This window comes from Phyllostomus hastatus, unplaced genomic scaffold (genome assembly GCF_019186645.2).
Source record: "Phyllostomus hastatus isolate PE091 unplaced genomic scaffold, TTU_PhHast_1.1 phas_contig_1021, whole genome shotgun sequence".
Taxonomy (NCBI): Eukaryota; Metazoa; Chordata; class Mammalia; order Chiroptera; family Phyllostomidae; genus Phyllostomus; species Phyllostomus hastatus.
Window position 1 is genome coordinate 1300432 of NW_025333505.1, and position 20543 is coordinate 1320974.

Consider the following 20543-nt stretch of genomic DNA (forward strand, 5'->3'; position numbering starts at 1 on the left):
TGGGAGAGGGTTTTGGTACTTACATGAGTGACATGGATGTAGAGGGACAAATGGCTTTGGTGACCGGGATGTAAGTCCAACCTTTTATTAGGGCCGTGTTATGTCACGATACAGGCTGCAGACTTAGAGGGGGCTCACGTCAAGCAGCCATCACCAGAGAAAAGAGATGAATTTGAAAGGTCACAGCAGAAGACTTCTCTGCAAAGCCCAGCGGCAGCACACGCACACCGCTGAACTCCACCACTGGAGGTCTCCATGCGGCTGCATGCCCCAGCGAGGACCTCAGGGCAGAGAGCAGGGATGACCTTTCCCAAACTGGCTTAAACTCCCCTCGGGCCGAAACTGTTTCTGGAAATAAAAACATAGGGCTTAAATGTAAAATGCAAGAATGTTAGAAAAGAGGAGGTACAGAAAGAAAAATGACATCCAATGCGCAATAAAAACATCTGGGTTCTTGAGACAAAGGCAGAGGGAACACTGGAATGATGGAAGAGTGGGGCCCCATTAACCGGCATATGATGTGTGTGAATGGCTGGGGAGGAGGGCAGGGCCCGGGACAGAGCAGGGGCCTGCCACAGACATGGAAGCCATCAGGACACAGATTTAGAACAGGTTTACCACAACCACAGCCAGGACGGCGGCACCCTGAAGACAGGAGCCTGGAGACCAGGACTTACGTCTTACTGTGACTGTCTGTTGGGAAGTGGGGGAGCACAGGAGGGTGCTGACAAGGGGCGAGTACACGGTTCCATACGTCTCACACCTTCCTCAACAAAGTATGTTTTTTAGGGCCAATGTCAGGTACGATCAGGCGACTTCAGAGGCTCGCTTGCCCACCTTCCTGTGTTCTCGAGGCAGAAGCTGTGAAAGACGCCTTTAACAAGAGATCACCACCTTAACGGACCTTGTTCATGTTTAACCACCAGCAGAAACGAATTCAGTGCCTTAAACAGAGTAGATGGTCAATAAACACTGGTTCAGAGAATGAACCAAAGAAATGAAGGAATAAATGAGGAACTTCACCATTAAATATGAGGACTTTTAAATGCAACACTCTATGTACAAGGTGGTGCGGGAACCAAAACCTTTTAGTACTAAAAATTTAATTAAACAACACGTGTAACACGTCTGGCAGAAGAGTCTTTCCCATCTCGGCAGGAAGGATTTTAAAGCAAGACAAGGAGCACCAGGTCTCGCGTGGAGCTGGGGAGAGAGCAGCAACAGGAGAGAGAGAGAGACATGGACCCTGGCATCTCAGAGTCATCTACCGATTAGAGAGCCAAGCTCTTTCCTCTCTAAAGAAGCAGAGTTGGACAGAAACCAGGTACACACCTACGGGAAAAGAAAGTTCTCCCTCAAAACGGGAATAAAAGTGCAAAACAAAGGGGATAAATGCCCAAAGACAGACTTCTTTGAGCAACTCCTTAGGGGCTGGCGTGTTTCCCACACCAGTCTGTGCGTGAGTTAGAGCTGCTTATGGGAGCCTGTCTGGTCCCAAGCAAGGGGCACCACTCACGAGACCCCAGCTGTGCATGAGTGGGAAGGAGACCTGAAGGTTATTTATATGAGAGGCACAGTTATCCAGAAATCGAAGCCCCAATGTATTAATTAATTTAAGTATCATTTTACATTCTGAAAACATCCAGGTGGGCTCTGAGGAGAATGAATGGATCGGAGGGAAGGAAGCTATTTTTATTACTGGCAAACGCTGAGACAATATTTGTGTTTTGTTATTTTGTTTTCCACCTCATTTCAGTGTCTTTGTTATTCTTTCAAAGCCATCTCTTAGGGAAAAAAGGCATTATGCAAATGTAGCATCCGGGGAGGCTTTGTATTACATCACCTCATTAGGCAACATCTTGGTAGGTTTCTGCAGTTCTTTAAAATAAAATCCATTTCCTTTTCCTTCCCCGGGGGTACATCTGCTGTCAATCTTCAACATAATGTATCTGGCTATAGATTAATTGTATTGCTCTTGGTCATTTGTATTTCTTCTGTGTTATCTATTTTTTTATATTGTATGATAGCTTTCCAGTGGCATTCCATGCAAAACACACATGGCTTGCATTTAGTATGTTGAACAATAACACAGAGAGATAACAAGGTTTATTCACCCCATTGTTTTTTCACCTTGGTAGTATTTGTGATCACACAAGCTTCCGAGAAGTAAATGGTTGCACATGTCCTAAGACTCTCTCTCTCTTTTTTTTTTTTTTTTGCTGAGCGAATATTTCTTCCTTTTCACAGTCAATTCCAAACTGGAAGCTCTAATATAGAGAAAACGATGAAAATGTCTCTGGAAGCTACTAAGAAGTAAAGTATTACATCTGCCTATTCCATTCAATGCCCACGGGTAGCCAAAATTCAGGTTTCGTGGAAATGAATGCAAACATCTATCATTTTCTGTTGGGAACCGCCCTGCCTGGTTTCAGAAGCTGTAACCCCCGCCAAGGCTAAGGCTGAGGGAGTGACCTTGGGCCGTAAACCACCAAGGAGACAAAAGCTTATCTCCCTGGCAGGAGCACCACTTCTGCTCCTTTTACTTCATCCATAACTGGCCCCCAATGCTTGGTCGGTTAGCCAATGATGGGTAAGATTCCCCTAAGGGGGGGACAACCTAAGACAGGCATGATCACATGGGAGGCCCCCAAGGAAGGACTTTGGGGGTTACAGGAAAAGGGGGTGATGGACCCTCAGCTTTGACAAAGCCTGAGTCCTCATTGTCTGCAAGAAATCTAATCTCCTGGCTACTTTACTTCTCTTGCTCCACCTAAGCCTGAAACAATGACAAAGGGTGGTGCAGCCCTGTGCTGGAAAGGGCGGGTTCCCCAGGTGATCAGTTCTAAGAAAGAATATGTAAAATCCTGTGAACCCTCCTTTGTTTAGAATGCTCTCAATTAAATGAGAAGGGTCCAAGGAGGAAGTAAGTTTGTTCCTCAAAGTTTTACAGCTCTTTAGCTATCTGACCCGGACTCAAAATAGGCCTTCAGAGTTCTTTGTTATCTATTGTTTGATCCTTACTGCCTGGCAATGATTAATGAGCTTTACCTGAATTCCTGTGCAAATGAACCCATTAAAAGCCCATTGTGGAACAGGCTCCTGGCCCTTCTCCTTTGAGAGATTGGCCACCTTTCCTCCCCTAGCAGATCATGTCTTGGTAGACTTATTCTCAACCGTGGTGGCCGGGGGAGCCCTGCAGATGGAGCCCCCCTACCCCCACAATTTTCCCCTCTCTCAGAACTGGAAAAAAACCCCAAAACCTTAAGGATCTGGTTCTGTGCAGGCCTCATCTACTCAGTCTACGTGGTTTCCATTCTCGTTGTCTTTCCTGTTCTCTGGAGAGGAAATTCAGACACCTGTGTACAATAATATAGCGCTAAAAACATTTTTTTCCACCAAAATGTAGGGTTGGAAAGAACTCTGAGTAATCATCTCTGTTGTGTCAGGTTGTCAGTGTTGGGGGTCCCGGGGGGCTTTGCTGAAGCCATTTAAAAAATAAGATTGTCCTCTGCAAGTTAACATAAAGTGTCAGCACTTACCCAAAGGGTTGGCACAGAAGGACCACAGAGAGGCTCAATGGCTCCCAGGCCGACCGGCAAGGCTGCAGGCCGTCTGGCTGACTGTGCTAACAGAGCTACACAAGCCAGGCCAGGGGCAGAAGGCAGCTGGAGAGGCAGGTCAACGTGGAGGCTGCAGAGCAGGAGCGAGACGAACTCTGTGTCCAACTGCAGCCTAATGCAGGGGGCCCCACGGTCCAAAGCGCCTATTCCCTAACTCTCAAACCCCATCTGCTCCTGTGTTCCGATTCCGTGCTCCACTGGAAGCTGACATCTGATCCTAATCTGGCTCTCCGTATGGGAACCCTACGGAGAGAGAGAGTTGGCAGAGGGGAGGACCGAAGTCTCCAGTCCCTCCGGCATGAACGTTCTTTCATCACAAGCCGACAGAACTGGCGTCCTGGCTCCCCGTATACCTTGCCCATGTAATCATGTGCCGGCCAGACCAGCCTATTCCTCCAGCAGTCGCTCTTCTCGTTTTCACACAGCGGCATTTTGGCTGCACATTGCCGTCTTGCAGACTCTGATTACGTTTGGGACCAAACTAGAGCGTGCTGATGGATCCAGGTCTGTCAAAAGGATGCGACTTTGAATGGCAGGAACCGCATTAAAGGAAAGTCAGTTATCTGGAGGGGCAGCCTGCGAGACCTCTCCCTGCGCTGGAAGTTCCGCCACCAGGGCCGGGTTCAGCAAGCTACGCTTCTTTTCCGTTCTGAAACCTCCAGGCATGTCGCCGTCCCTAACCGAAGAAGCTGCTTTAGGAAAAAACCCTTCTAAATTCTTTCTCACAGAAGCGAAGCCCGATTTCTTTGGTTTCCTAATTTCTCATTAAAAATGAAATTTCCAAGGCAGTTCAACATTATTTTTATTTTCTTAAGGACTCATTGTTCTAGACCTTTCTCCTCCAATTATATTTGTCCTCCTCAGAACGTTTGTTGTTTTTTTTGTTTCTCTAAGCCGTGTCTGCACACGTGTTATACATTTGACTTGCGCTGCGCTGTCCCTATGGGGAGGCGATACTCAAAATACTGGGTTGGCCAAAAAAGTCATTTAGTTTCTCCGTATGATGGTTCTTGTAGTGCTTAGCTGTCTTTAACTTTTATTAGCAATAATTGTGCCTCAGATAAACCTCATCGGCTACGACACTGCCGCTCTACAAAGCTTAGTTGTCTTTAACTTCATCCGAAACAGTTTTGTCAGACTGGATGGTGACAGCTGTCATATCAACATACATTTTTTAAAAAAACTTATCAAAATTGGTGAGTTTTTGCGTAGCCACTTTAATATTGAAGATGGAAGAAAACACACAAGATTTTGGGCATGTTTTTCTTTATTATTTCAAGAAAGGTAAAAACACAACTGAAACTCAAGAGATGTGTGCAGTGAGTGGAGCAGGCGCTGTGACTGATCGAACGTGTCAGAAGTGGTTGCGAGGTTTGTGCCGGAGATTTCTCGCTGGACGATGCCCCACGGTCGGGCGGACCAGCTGAAGTTGGCAGCGATCGAATTGAGACATTAACTGAGAACTTGGCAATGTTATAGCCAAGAGAGATGGCCGGCATACTCAAAATATCCAAATCAATAAAGTTATTGGTGAAAATGAAAAACGTGTCTTTTATTTTACTGAAAAAAAACTGAACAGACTTTTTGGCCAACCCAACTGTCTAAAATCAATACTGAGTGGTAGTAAAAAATCCAATTTTGAAAAAAAAATGCTTATATAGTTCTAGACTATTTTATCCTAGATGGGGTTTTAATTCATAGTTAGTCTATGTTGCCTTGAATACTCATCTGCCGTATTTGAACAAAGGCAAGCCCTCCGCACTCCTCTTGATAAAATACTCTGGTTTCAGCTGTATGGTATCAAGTGACATTTAGTTTTAATTCTTCCTGCCTTTGTCACTTTTAATCTCGAACACACTTGTAGTTAACAATTTAGTAAATTACAGTCAGCTCTTAGTTGTCTTCTGCAGCCTGATTATTTTCCCCACAAATGCTGTTTTCAAATTTAAGAGCAAATGCGTATTTTATATACGTAATTTAATTTGTTTGCATTTCAAATAAGCTCTGCATAGTGTTCCTTTCAAGGAGTCTGGGCCACAGAGTATGGAAATCCATCAGAACTAACCAGTTTCTCATGTCAGGAACATTGTGAATGGAGGAATCTGCTGGGGTAGGTTGTTATTGGATTCACGGGTGTGTGTGTGTGTGTGTGTTTGGGTATTTGGTATGTATGTATTTAAAACATATAGACATACTATATTATCACAGGACCATATGCATGGCACATACTCCAGTGGGAGAAATATACGATCAATGTTTTGCTTAATATGAACAGTATTTATTCCAAGAATGGAAGAAAGAAGAAGAAATTGCCTACAGGTAGAAGGAGGAAGACAGTCATTTCCATTAAATACCTTCTAACTTCTATCATGTTTACAGTGCATTTTTAGATATTGGTTATACTCATACCTAAAGAATTTTTGAAAACCACCCCAAAACCAAATATTAATTTTAAATTTGCTACTGTATTAATGTACCTTTTGTTGCCTTTTATTAGTTTGAATAATACCTATCTGGTGATTCCAAAAGTCTTTTGTGAAAGTATGAGACTCTGTGCAATGACTACTCGTTTGGGAAGAACACAAATGTGTATCTCTCTGCTGTGGTTGACGTTACCTCAGGAACACTTCCTACTTTAACATCAAAACCTTGTGAGTTATTCCTACCAGGTCTCTCTGGGCAAACCCCTCCCTGTGGTTGCTGGAGCTGAGGCCTCTCTCCCCGGGATGACGTGTTAAGCTTTATTTAGTAGACGTGAGCATCCCAGAGCACCGGTCCTCCTAATTCTGTTGCTTTGATTGCCTTACCATGGTGATGCTTTGAAATGAAACAAAACAATTTTTTTTTAAAGTTTCTAGAACTTTTACATGGCTGCCTTCTAAGAAGAAAGGTGAATTGACTTTAATATTTGGGCTAAGGAGGTTAATAGGATTCCTATAAAAATTATGAGATACTAAATGGAAGCAACAGTCGGGCTGGACAGTCCCGCTGCATCGGCTCCATCTTTCCAGCTCCTTCTGGCCTCTCCCTCCCGCCAGCCCCTCCCCTCCCCGCACCAGGTCTGCAGGCAACGGCCCCTCCCTCCCGGTACCCGGTGAGGAGCCACTTCTCCCTGGCCTCGCCACTTCCCACTTGAGGGTTACTTCATTCTTTTGACAGAACACAATGCTCTCTCCCAAGAGAGTAAATCTCTAGAGGTATCAAGGTGTCAGTGTTCCGTGCGCGCCCCCGGGGCACTGCCACCCACTGGCAGCCCTCCTCCCTCCCTCTTTCTGACAGGGTCTCCGGACAGACGTCCACAGCGGACTGATAAGGTAGGAAGGCGACACTGGGCAGGTTGCATGCATTAGGCTTAGGTAAGCAAGTTTCTCCTGAAAAGATTTTTAAAAAAGAAAACATCGACATTTTGTTCCGTATCTAATGTCTGAAAAGAAGTGGATAACCTTTTGCAACATTTTCCTACTTCATCAGTGTTCAATGTACCTGCTCTATTTGAAATACCTTGATATTAAAAAAAAACAGGAAAGTCAAGCTCTCTACCGAAAAAAGGCCTGTTTTTTATTTTTTTCACATCAAATGTTCTTCAATATGGCTCCAAAAATACTGTCAACTGAACCATAGTTTTTAATATACTTGTTAGGGCCCAACTGGGAATATTGAGGAGGGGGAGGTAAGATTTCAAAATGAAGCTTTTATAAAAAAATCTCTTCAGGCCTGTTGCTTAACTAAAATGCTTCAGCCTTCATTTGTAATTATGCTGGGAGCACATAGTAATTCTGCAGTCTAGAAAAATGAAAAAGAAGAAAAGAAAAATTTGCCAACTGATTAGCTTATTCAGTGACCCTATTTTCTCTCTTTCTCTTCCTCCCTTCCTCCATTTCTCCCTTCCTGTCCTTTCCCTCCCTTTCCTCCTCCCTTTTTAAACATTTGGTAAAAAATGCACGAGTTCTGCCCTGGCTGGTGTGGCCCAGTGAATTGAGCGCTGGCCTGCAAACCAAAGAGTCACTGGTTCAATTCCCAGTCAGGGCACATGCCCGGGTTGGGGGCTAGGTCCCCACTAGGGGGCGAGCAAGAGGCAACCACACATTGATGCTTCTCTTCCTCCCTTTCCCTCTGCCTAAAAGTAAATAAATAAAATATTTTTAAAAATGCCTGAGTTCTAGAGGCATATACACCTAGATTTTAATCTTTGGACTCTCAACATAGAATTTACTATTTTTTTTTCATTTTGTGTGTTAATTAACCCTTCTGAAGTTAAGTTTCTTTAGTTAAAAATTGGAAATAGTGATGTATAACTTCCAAAGTTTGGGGGGTGGACTGAATGGGCCAATATATGTAAATGCCCATAGTAGGCACTGATTATTAATGCCATTTCCCCTCCATTTCATAAGCTAATATCATAAGCTAATTGGGAGATAATGATTTTGTAAGTATTATGTGTAACTATACAGGAGACAGTGTATTTAGCCTGAACTCCAGGTCCAATACCAAGGGAACGAAAGCCATCATTTTCTTTCAGAGAGTTTAGGATGTAGGACAAAGGTTGACGTACCTATGGCATGCCTTGCCCACTAACACTTCACAAAATTACTCCGTGGCACACAAACCACCCAGTAGCTGGTTTTGGTGAGTCACAAGCAAACACAACAGGGTAACAGACTCCAGGGGCCACCGGTGACTCAGCATTTTAGAGAGGTTTTATCATTCACCAGTGGGAAAATAACATGTTGGAAAATATACAGGCCTTGAAATAAAATGCATGTGTTATTTCATTTGTTTGCCATTCTATAAAAATGAGTCGTTTCAACTTGATTTCTGTGAGCTTTGTTAACTATACCTTTGCTTTGCACAGTGATGGGATTTGATTCATTTATAAGGGTAACAAAAACCCTGCAAAATAATGGTGATGGGGCGACAGACCTGTTTATTTTGCAGCCTCCCTAAGGTTGCGGACAAGGGTGTTCTTGTTTGGGTCCATGGGGATGGTTCCCTTCGGGCAGAGCTCTGCGCCAGCAACGACTGAGTCTGGTGGCTACAGGCCCTTGCAGTTAAAATGCGGAATAGAGGTGTCTACATTTTTTTTAAACAACAAAGGAAAATCTATGTCTTTGACTTATGTTCCCGAGTAAAGTTGATCTTCTCAGTTCATTCAAATTGCCATTGCTACAAGCACACAGAATGACACTTTACTGGGCACTGTGACACCGGCAAGGAAGAGAAACGAGAAGGAAGGAGCCCTCGGTACCTCTAGCAGGCCGCGCTCACCTGCCTGTGCCGACAGAGGGAGGCACGGGTGGGACAACGGAGGGAATGAGGCATGGCTGCTCTAGGATTGCCCAGTTGTTCTTTTAAAAAAATACTGGTTGTGACGGTCAGTTTCAGGTGTTGGTTCAGCAAGGCTACAGGCCCAGTGAGTCAACGCAGTCAGACAGCGATGTAGGTGATGCCGTGCAGGTGTCGTATAGATGTCTTGCAAGGCCTTTCAAAATTCACTGCTCAGGGAGAGCGATCGTGCCAGGTGATCTGGATGGGCCAGGTTCGATCAGTAAAAAGGCCTCACAGGTGAAGGTGAGTTTTCTTGAAGAAATTTGCTCTGGGCTGCATCCTGTGGGTGCCAGTCTGCCCTGCCTGATGGCAGGCTCTGATTTCGAGCTTGCTTAGCCACATCTTACAATGGCAGGAACCAATGCTATGCAATAAATCTCTGAAGATGTATCTTCCACTGGTTCTGTTTCTCTGGTTGAAACCGAATGATACATTAGCCCACAGAACTCTGAACCCCTATCTGCTCCCATTCCTAGGGTCCCCCAGACTCCCGATCTGCCCTCCACATGTAACCTTTGCAAAGAGGGAGGAGGGAGGGCCCAAGGCGAAATACGCATACCAAAATTTTTAGAAATCACTATGAATTCTAAATGTGTTCCATCTTTTCCCCAAGATGTACCAGTAAAATCACTTCAGATGATTTTTGCCCTGGCTGGCGTAGCTCAGTGGATTGAGCACGGGCTGTGAACCAAAGTGTCGCGGGTTCGATTCCCAGTCAGGGTACATGCCTAGGGTTGCAGGCCATAACCCCCCCCCTAGCAACCGCACATTGATGTTTCTCTCTCTCTCTATCTCTCTCCCTTTCCTCTCTAAAAATAAATAAATAAAATATTTTTTAAAAATTTAAAAAAATCACTTCAGTTTTTATAAAGGTTATATACAAGGTGACTTTTCATTATTAAAAAATTTCGGCCTATTTTTAAAGGCAAATACTAAGTAAAAAGTAATCTTTGCCTTTTTTTTGTATTCTCAAGGCATATAGAAAAGTATTCTGTATTCACTAAATGTTTTCTGAATAACAGTTAATAATATTCTAGATATTTCCTATAGATTTTTATAGTAAAACATTGATTTTTTCCCTTAAGTATCCTGTTTAGGAGAGGTATTTTTAAACACAATTTACAAAATCTGATCAATTAAGTATGTCCTCACTTTAGGCTGTCATTAAAATGGCTAATTTTAAAGATACATACATAAAAATATTTTTTATATGATCTCACCTATAAGTGGAACTTAATCAACAAAACAAACAATAAAATATAGCCAGAGACATTGAAATTAAGAACAAACTGACAGAGGGGAGGTGGGAGGGGGTAATGGGGGGGAAGGAGGAGGAAGGCTCATCAAGGAACATGTATGAAGGACCCACGGACAAAGCCAAAGGGAGGTAGGATCAAGGGTGGGAGGTGGGGATGGATGGGGTTGGGGGGAGTGGTGGAGGGAAATGGAGACAATTGTACTTGAACAACAATAATTTTTTTTGAATTTCTGATTTACACACAGGAAGAGACAAATTGCAGACGCTACAGTGGTGTGGGCCCAGTGCTGTGCTTCCTTCCATTCCTTCCTATTGCAGTCACTACACGGACTAAGCTACACACACAGGCATTCCCAGAACAAGATGGCGGAAATAAAAATAGTCATCACCGAATTTACAGAAAGTCAACGTTTTCCAAAGTCTCCCCCAAACACTCCAAAAGTTGGCAATACGAAACGCAGTGCCAGTTTAGGAGAAGTCAAGCTACCCTCAGCACATTTTACCTGTAGCTTAATTTATTCGTTGGACTTGGCCAAAGGTCACTTGGCTAAGAGCATTTCTAACTATAGACCGGGGAAAAAAAGGAGTGACCCGAGGGAAAATGTTGAAGAGGTGGGTGGGTACAGACCGTCCAGGCCCAGGGTCAGCAGGGCCTCCCTCTGCTGACCGGGAGGCGCGGTTTCTCAGAAAGGTTCACCAAACACGGGCGAGCATTTGCATCCGGCTTCCCCACTCCCAGCCACAATGACCTTCAGGGAATTGATTCCCCTCTCTGAGCTCTATCTTGCAAAATGGAGATAATAAAATCTACTTTGCATAACTTTGAGAGTTAAATGAGATAAAATGTCAAGAATGGTATTGGTCAATAGAATTTAATGAAAGTCTGTGCCCTTTATCTCCCTTCTCAGAAGAGCAAGGCTTGGTTTTTTTCTTTTTTCTTTTTTTCCCCCCACCAAGGCAAATTCCGTACTCTTTCTCTCTCCTGGGGCCTTTCCTATTCCAGTTCTGTCTTATATCTTTAACCTCTTCCTCTCCACTGCACCCTCCACTTACGAACCTTACGAATACCCACAATCCCAAGCCCTTGACTCGGCTCTGCCTTCCGACTGCACAGCAATTCTGTATCCAGCCCCCGTTAGCATCCAACTGTTTGAAAACCATCACGTACAGTTTCCGTTTCCCATTCGTTCCTCAGTGGCTCCGCCCACCAGACCCACCAGTGGCCTTCCAAGGCCAAAGCCAGGCACTGGCTTCCTGTCTGAGCTTTCTCACCATTGATGACATCTCGGTTTTCTTTTGTGTGTGTGTGTATATGTGTGTGTGTGTGTGTGTTTTATTTGTTTGCTTATTGTTACACACTTATTTCCCTTACCTTCCCCATTGTAAGACTTTCCTAATTTGATTCTCTTCCTACTGCTCTGATCACTGCTTTTAAGTTCTTTTAGTTGGCTATATCCTCTCCTTCAATCACTTAAAATATGTGTGTGTGTGTGTGTGTGTGTGTGTGTATACATATATATATATGTAATTTTTTTTGAGAGAGAGGGAAAGAGAAAGCAGAGAAACGTTGATATGAGAGAGGAACATCGACTGGTTGCCTCCCATACATGCTCCGACTGGTATCAAACCCACAACCATGGTATGTGCCCTGACCAGGGGAGGACTGAACCTTTGGATGACGTGTATAGGTCGACACACGACCAACTGAGCCCCACCAGCCAGGGCTCCTTCACTCGCGTCCTCATATTCGTGTTTCCTTTCCTTCTGTGTCCTTGCCTTGCTCCCCCATGAATCTCTGAGTCATCTTATGGAGGCACTATCACTGCTCACAGCCACCCACTCGATCTTGACCCCTGGGTGCGTGGGAAGATTGCATTTTCCCCTTCCCTCACGTTACCCCACACATTAACCATCATGAATCCTGTTGATGCTACACCTGAACTTGAAAACAGGAATCTGTCCTCCCGGTGAACCTGCGGGCCATCTAGTCTCATCTGTACTGAGACAGACGTGTGTCGATGGTCTCTTCACACCAGCTCTTCCTCTCCTCCATCCTATCGTCTGTATCGACAGCCAGAATCCCCCCCACTCCGAGTCATTCCTCTGCCCTTCCTCCGAGGTGAAGTGAGGCCCTTAACCTCACGCAGAGACGCTGGGTTGATCTCCTCCTCCGTCTCCTTCCACTCTCTGTCTCCCCCGCATTCTCTATGCCAGCTGTTTCAACCTCTCCCTGTCCCTCCGAGCACTGTGTTCCCTGACCTCCGTCCTAGAATCACTGCGCATTCTGGTATTTCTCACCGAGAATTTCCCCCACTCCTCTTTTCTTTTTAGTTAGCTCATATAAATCCTTCATATCTCAGCGTCTACATCACAGTTTCTGATACACAAGAAACAATAAATATTTACAGGTTGACTGCGTATCTCATCCATTATTCCAGTTAATTCTTTCGTCACCTCCTACCCATAATGTAAAAGAGTCTTTAACTGTTCTCCCTGTGACCATGCTGTCCCTTCCAATGATAGTACCTTCCATGGAAATTCTAGTTGTCTGGGTGTGAGGTAATACTAGATTTCATTTTCTAATTTTACCTTCTAGTGTTGACTATCTTCTTGGCTTGTTCCATTTAAGTGCATCATCCAATTTTAGTACAATTACTTAACACAATAATTAATTAGATAAATGATTAATCTTTGGGTTTGTATACTAATTAAGTATACAATAATATTCAGTGTGACTAATTAGTCACAATAAATCTCATTTATTGAAAATGCTAATCTTTAGTTGCATTCAGGCTATGTTTTTATCTATGCCATTTCCAAAGTTAAATACCATGGTTTCTTATAATGCATAGCACAAACTTGGAAAATTCACTTTACCAAAGTTTAGAAATTTTTTTCTACAAAGGAGTTATAAATTATAATGCCAGAGTCATGTTTTCTTGTCTTTTGGATGCCTCTAAATCAAAGTTTATTATCATGAAAGTATATTGAATTTTACACAGCTTACTTTACAGGCAGAAATTGTGAACATAACTCTTTTTCAACAGATACAAAAATCTAATAGTAAACTACCCCAAAGGATGGGTAATTTACATTGCTTCTTTCAACAAAAGAAGCAATAAAACTATGACTTATGAGAACTAGACTGCACTGAGAAATTAAAAGAAATGAAACACTGAAAAATAATGAAAACAACGGTAAGTATCATCAGAAAACAGAAAAGATAAACTTTATGCTGCCACAATTAAATAAATCTTTATATATGTAGGGAACAAGTACTTCAGCAGAAGATTCTTAAGCAGTAATGATCTGTGAAATAAATACACGACTGCGGGGCCTCTGAAGGGACACACGGAAGCACTTTCAGGGCGGGCTGGGGGTCTTGCTGAGATACAGAGGAATATTCTGGCCATCTGAAAGCATTAGAATTATTGACTGAGACTTCTCCCAAGTGGGATCTAATGAAACTTTCTCTTGGTGTCTGATTTATCTAATCGAAATTCTTGGGTATTTATTTCAGAAGTAGATTTTATTGTTTAATGATTCTTGCCTCTCATCAGTTCAGATATTATTACATTTGCAGTTCTGGGGATATAAATATAACATGGTAAATTTGGGGGGGTTCAGATAGCCATTAATGGTTTTCTCTGGGTAGAAATAATTTCTTCATTCCCAAATTGGTATGCTTCATTCCAAACAGGTTCTTCTATGAAATAAAATAACTCTGAATTGTTTCTATGTGTTTTATAAAGTTGACTAAGAAAACTGAATTAATAACCACATTGCAAGAATAGAGATGACCATAAAGAATGGCAAAATCATTATCTTAAAAATAGATTTTGTTTTTAAACTTTGTAGTAATAGAAAGAAGAGATAACATTATAAGTCATATTACTTTCTAACAATTTTTTAGTAAAAATTGTTAGAAACCAATATTGAGTAATTGTACATTTGTTAGTTAATGAGATGGTACTACCAAACATCTATCAAAATAAAAAATAAGGTCTATATGCATAAAGAATCAACTCTTTATTATAAGTATCATTAGAAGCTACAGAGTCCCAAATGAAGTCTTTGGGTAAGACTCTTTAAAAAAAAAGAACAACATTTTAAGTGCACAGCTATTACAAACTCATTTGATATTTGTTTTAATTGCCATGACTATAATGAATATACTTTGTATTCAAACAGATGTCACAAGTACTACTACAGAAGTTCCAATATAATTCAGTCTTAGTTAAGAATGAGTAAATGGATATTTAAAATTCAATGTTACCAAGAAGGGGGGAAAAATACAATTACAACATCAGCTTCCTAAAATAGTAAATAAATTTTTTTTTATTAAATTGTGTTCTTTCTTATTTGGACACGGACAGAATGTAGTAACACGGGAAAACCCGCGGTAGCACCCAGTCCTTGCCCTTGCCTCGGCTGTTCTGCAGACCGGTTAGCCTGGAGCAGAAACGTCTGGAGTGTGAAACATGACCCGGAAGGACAGGCTGAAATCCACCGGACATTACTTAGGGATTGGTCTATGACAAAGATTTAAAAAATACTACTATGTCTATTTATGTTAGCCGAATTACGTAAGCCATTTTATTTCAATTGGTTGGATAAGTTTCTAACATTCCTTGTAACCTTCCCCCACACGGAGGACTGACACCCAGCAATCGGAACGAGAGGAAGCTTCAGGCCAGAAGCGAGAGGCGGAGCTCGTCAGTCAGGGCGCTCAGGGGACTACCCAGGGTGGTGGATGAACGCAGGCGCTCCGGGGCCCCGACTCAGTTCTCTCCACTCAAGAGTTCTGGCGAGGAGCATCTGACAAGCCTCCTGAAAACACTCACGTGGCGTCCATGCTCGTGGAAAAGCCACTGCCTGAAGCTCTGATGAGGTCCTACTTAAAACCATCTATTTTTCATTTCATTCCAATCACTATTTATTAGGTACCAATGCCATGTGAGTGAAACACCCGTGTCCAAAAAGGCAAGAAGCATATGATAAACTGATTGTCGAGGTAAATTTATCAAGGATAACAGTCATCTTCAACTATCTAGAGACACGTATCTGAATGTCTGGGAACACAAAGCAAATAGTGTTTATCGTGCAGATGAACAATTCACTCTTAGTTTCAACATAGTAGTTCTTTCCCTGAAAAGGTGTGTCTTGAAGCTTAAGTTGTGTTTAGCTTATTATTAGGAATGTATGTGAAGCATTGTTTAAAAAGAAATGTACCTTGCTCTTCTGGGGTTTGGGAATGCCGGGTTTTGAAGCTTTTGAAAAGGAGGCAATAGTGTATGAGGCTGCTGGGTGGCTGCGGGCAGGGACAGAGGGTCTCAACGAGGGAAGAGAGTTACGGACTTCAACACCAAAGCACTAAAAGCAAATTGCTTTTCTTACCTCCAACCTCCTTCTCCAGGTGCCTGACTGTACGTTAAACCTGTTTGAAAGCTGCCTTGTGCTTTTTAACCACCAGACCAAAACTGGAAAAGTGAGGGCTGACTTGGGAGTTTAGTAGAAGAATGGGAGAAAATAAAGCAGATGGTATCAGGCTATTTTTCTGGTCAGCAATTTCCCCTTATCTTCCTCCTCTCCCCAGAGTTGGAGGCAAAGTGACAGCAATCTTGGGATGAACCTCCATCAAAGGCCCTCACTCACGAAACTGAGTGCGGACAGGCTGATGAGATTCATTCCTTCTGCCAAGTGCCCTGGAGTTTTACAGTCCTCGGTTGACTTTTCCGAGTGCTGGAAACAGACACCAGTCAAAACGGCTTGGGTAAGGGAGGGTAACTGGGAAGACAGTCGGCCATGGGGACCTGAAAGGTTTCCCACTGCCCACAGCCGTGCTCCTCAAAAAGTAGTCGCTACTCCAGGAACATCGGCATCCCTTGGGAACTCAGTGTATCAGTCTGCTTGTTCTGCCAAAACAAAACACTGTGGGCTCTGGCTTAAAATAACAGTCATTTATTTTCTAACAGATCTGCGGGCTGGAAGTCCAAGATCAAGGTGCTGCCCGTTTGGTTTCTAACGAGAGCTCTCTTCCTGGCCTTCTCACTGTGTCCGCACAGGGTGGACAGAGAGAAAACTCTCTTGTCCCCTTTCTATAAGGCCTCCCCATCCAATCCCATGAGGAACCCAGACTCATGACCTCATGTGTAAGGATCTCCTGAAAGCCCTGTCGCTAATACAGCCACATTGGGAGTCAGGGCCTCACTGTATGAATTTGGGGGGCACACAATGCATCTCCTCGCACGCGTGACAAATGCAAACCCACACGCCGCAGCTCCAGCCCACGGAACTGGAGAAACTCGGGGGCGGGACCCAGCACTTGGTTTCACTCATCTCCCCAGGTTACGCCAATGCCCGTGGAAGCCCAGGACGCCTGGGCCTTCTTCAGGAGGGAGCCCCGGCTCTGCAGCAGGGCACTCGCCGCCCTCCGATTTTGCCCTGCCACCTGCTCGCGACTGCGCTTCGACACGAGCTCCGCTTCTGCGGAATGCTGTCCCGCCGTGGCCTGCAGGGCCACCGGTGCTCTGCCTTCCGGACGTCCGCTCTCCCTCCTTCTCCCACCTCGAGCCTCCCTGCCTCTTTAACAAGGAAACCCTTCCACCTCCCAGCCGCATGTGCCTCTTTCTCCAAATAGCAGCATCTCTAATCGCCCGAACTGATCATTTTCGTCGTTTACAGAGTTTGCTTTCTTGGAGCCCGTAGGTTAAATGAGTCTGTAATCTTGGCACAAGGCTTTGTACACAAACAACACTCAAGTCTTCATTGTATCATGAACGGTGTTGCTTATAACTCTTCTCGGTAAGCTACAGCACCGGCTCCGATACAACGTGATTTTGACCATCAAACAGTCCACTGATCTCTGACATAATGCCACTTCCAAAGTTGCTTAATATTAAAAAAAATAATCAATACACTATGTGTGATTTATTAAGCCCTTCAGTGCGCCAAGCCCCGCAATGAGCATGCAAATATCACCTGTTTCAATTCTCATAACCACCCTGAAAGAGGCGTTCTGATTCCTACTCGACTGAAAAGATGCTGAATGCTGACGCGCGAGTTCAATGAACTCCCCTGAAGTCCCACCGCTGGGGAGCGGGGAGCCTGAGTAACTCTTTGTCTGACTCCAAGCGCAACCTCTGTTCCCCGCTGTGCCACGGACTGGGACACTGAGTTTTCCGGCCCAGAACAGGTGGCTCTTGGGGCAAAGATATTTCCAGAATATCTCTTTGCTCTACCCTTAACACACACACACTCTCCCTCTCTCTCTCTCTCTCACACAGACACACACACACACACCCAGAAGCAAAGCTAACAGCGGATTTCTTGAGACGCACAGGTGCTGTTCAATGACCACAGATGCCAAGGGGCTCCCGGTGCCGCCGCTACCCCGCATGCTCACCAGCAGCACGCCTGCAGCACGCTTTCACGTGTACACCAAGGACTCGGAGGTCCCGGACCGAATGGCTTGAAAGTTCCCAAGGAGTCTCGTAAACTTTTACCCAAAGCAGTTCCACTCACACACCATACATCTGTCTACCTGTGCATAAAATCGAAAATCTCTAAGTTTAAAACAATGGAGATTATTTTTTTTTTTAAAAATCATACTTCCTTAGCTGCCTTCCCAGAAAACAAGCCAATAATTCTGTTTAACTTTTTCGCCGCTGCCTGCGCCCTCCAGACTGGACGCCGTGCTAATGAGCCACACCTGTTGGACGGCCACAGCCACTCCAAGCACCAGCTGAGACAGTAATTAAAAGGCGCGTGGTGGTCTCACCTACCTGGGGTGTTCAGCAACCTGGACATCTTGCAGAAGTAGGAGACGTACTGCTCGCAGTACTCGGCGCTGCTGGTGATGGCGCTGATCTGGTCCATGGAGGCGCTGTACGCCAGCTGCGTCACCGAGTACTTTTCGGGGCTGTGGCCCGGCACCGTGGTCTGCATCTGCAGGTCATGAGACACGATGGTCCACACTTTGTCCTCTGCAGGGAGAAAAAAGCCACAATGGCAGCCCGTTAGTATGCAAATGCTTCTTCCCCCAGTGCCAGAAGATAATTGAGCTACCCGTTCACTGGTGTTTTGTTTTTTTTTCTCTTGCACTGATGCAGAAGAGAGTTAAGGGTACTGATTCTTAAAGTGACCACTACCCTTGACTCACACCTAAGTTCTGCTTACAGAGACAAAGAGAAAAGGAGTCTTCTTTTATGAAAAAAAAACACACGCTACGTCCTGGAAATATAAATGCACGGCCTGAGTGTTTGCCTGATGCTCTAACGTCACTGGCATGGGAAGTAAGCCCTACTGTGTTCCGGTTCCTCCAGACCCTGGGACCCATCACTCCTTGGGTAGAACTGCATTTTGCTCCTTCCGAAGCTAACTTTGCTCTCTCAGCCTCTGGACGTCCGTGCGTGCTGTTTGCTCTAATTGGGGTATGCGTCCGCATGCCGTCAACAAGCGTTCATTTCAACCTGACCTTTCCCGCGAAAAGAGACACTGCTTTCTCCATCACTGAAACGCTCCGTGCAGGCGAGATAAGGCCCGCAAATAATTATCTCGGTGTTCTGGGCGCTGGAAAAGTCAGTGGGTGAAAAGGGGAGGCAGGTGTAAGATTGATGTGGCCAAAGGAAAATCTTGCACATGTCTGAACTGGAAGCATCGCTCTGGGGCCGTGATTCTGATACTCTGCTCAAAGCCCTCTCAGGCACCCGGTTTCGCTCAGAGTGCAAGTCTAGGGGTGACAATAGCTGCAGGCCCTCCATGCTCTGACCCCTCCTGTGGCGCCTCCCTCCCGTCCTGCTCAACTCCCTCTGCCTCCCTCGGCTGCAGCCTCACTGACCTCGGTGCACTCCTTCCTCAAACATGTGAGGCCGGCCCCTCCTGGAGCCTCAGCGCTAGGTCCATCCTCGACATCCTCAAGACCTTCCTCTATCTCATCTTCGCTCCAATCAGTCAACCTTTCCCTCGCTCCCAGCCCGGCCCACGTGCCAGCTGCTCTCCGCCTCCCTGTCCTGCGGTTTCTCTCCGTAGCATTTACCTCTTAGTGCATCGTTTAGTTAGTGTTTCGTGTCTGTCTCCCCACATTTGAAGGAAAGAAAGCAGGGATTGTTTTCCATGCTGTACGTACAGTGTTTAGAACGTACAGTGATTATTAGTACGTACGAGACCCTCAAAAATTAGTTGAATAGAATGAATTGACAAAAAATAAACAGAATACAAATACTTGATATAGGAACTTATTTTTTTAAAGATTTTATTTATTTTTAGAGAGGAAAGGGAGGGAGAAAGAGAGAGAGAGAAACATCAATGTGTGGTTGCTGGGGGCTGTGGCCAGCAACCCAGGCATGTGCCCTGATTGGGAATTGAACCTGCGACACTTTGGTTCTCAGCCTGCACTCAATCCACTGAGCTACGCCAGCCAGGGCCTTGATATAGGAACTTCTGGCAGACTCTTGACAAGCCTCCTCTTAGATTCCGCTGAGCAGTACTGTCCCTTTACCTGTGACCACCTGCCTCTGTAACCTTTTCCAGTTAAAACCAGTCACAACCAGTTCTGTCACAGTGCTCCCATGCTAACGCATGTTCTGTAGGATAATTCCTTTTCCAGTTTCGTGCCTGGCCTGATCAGCACGGCCTTCCTTTGGCTCCCCTGCTTCAGCCAAGAAGCTGTAACACACTTTCGTCGTTCTGTCGCTTTCTGACACGGTTCGGAAAACAAACTGGTAGTCATTTGTATTCAGGCCCGCAGATTTACCATCACCTCATTAAAGACCCACTCGTTAAATTAGGTTAATTGTATCTCTTTTCTGTTACAACAAGCCTTTGGCATTGAATCCTCCAAGTCTCAACTTCTACTTCTTTTTTTTTTTTTAAATCCTTACCAGTAACCTTGCTGTGGAGCACTATTTCAAAACTCTCTTTCTTTAACTCATGATGGACTAGCATTCTAATCTGACCCTTCTTTAAAGGAGAATGAGCCCCTGTTTTAATATATACAAAATAATGTTCATAAAAGGAAACAGTAATTGAGCAAATAAAACAAAAACGGCCATCCATTTACGTTCTCTGTCAATAACTGTAAAGACATTAACTGATTTGTGAACATTGATGAGTTTCTAATATTTTGGTCTTAGTGACTTCTTGGCCCCAAAACTCTGCCCCCATGACCTCACCACACACACTTTCGAGGGCCACCCCTTTACAGGTCTGGCCCTTGGCCAGCACGGGGGTCAGGGGTGTTGACCCCTGCACAGTCACGAACCTGTGTCTAACTTCGACACCCCCCAGACTTAACTACTAACAGCCTACTGTGGACCAGAAGTCTCCCTGGCAACACAGAA

The 20543-nt window shown here is 44.5% G+C and overlaps 1 protein-coding gene across 1 annotated transcript in view; it reads right to left on the reverse strand.

Annotated features, from left to right (window-relative positions):
* CNTNAP2 (contactin associated protein 2) overlaps positions 1-20543 on the reverse strand; it is a 1612013-nt gene that overhangs the window by 487371 nt on the left and 1104099 nt on the right. The window contains exon 13 of the mRNA XM_045834058.1: positions 17988-18188. Coding sequence (XP_045690014.1) covers positions 17988-18188 — 201 coding nt within the window. The remainder of the gene's footprint in view (positions 1-17987; positions 18189-20543) is intronic.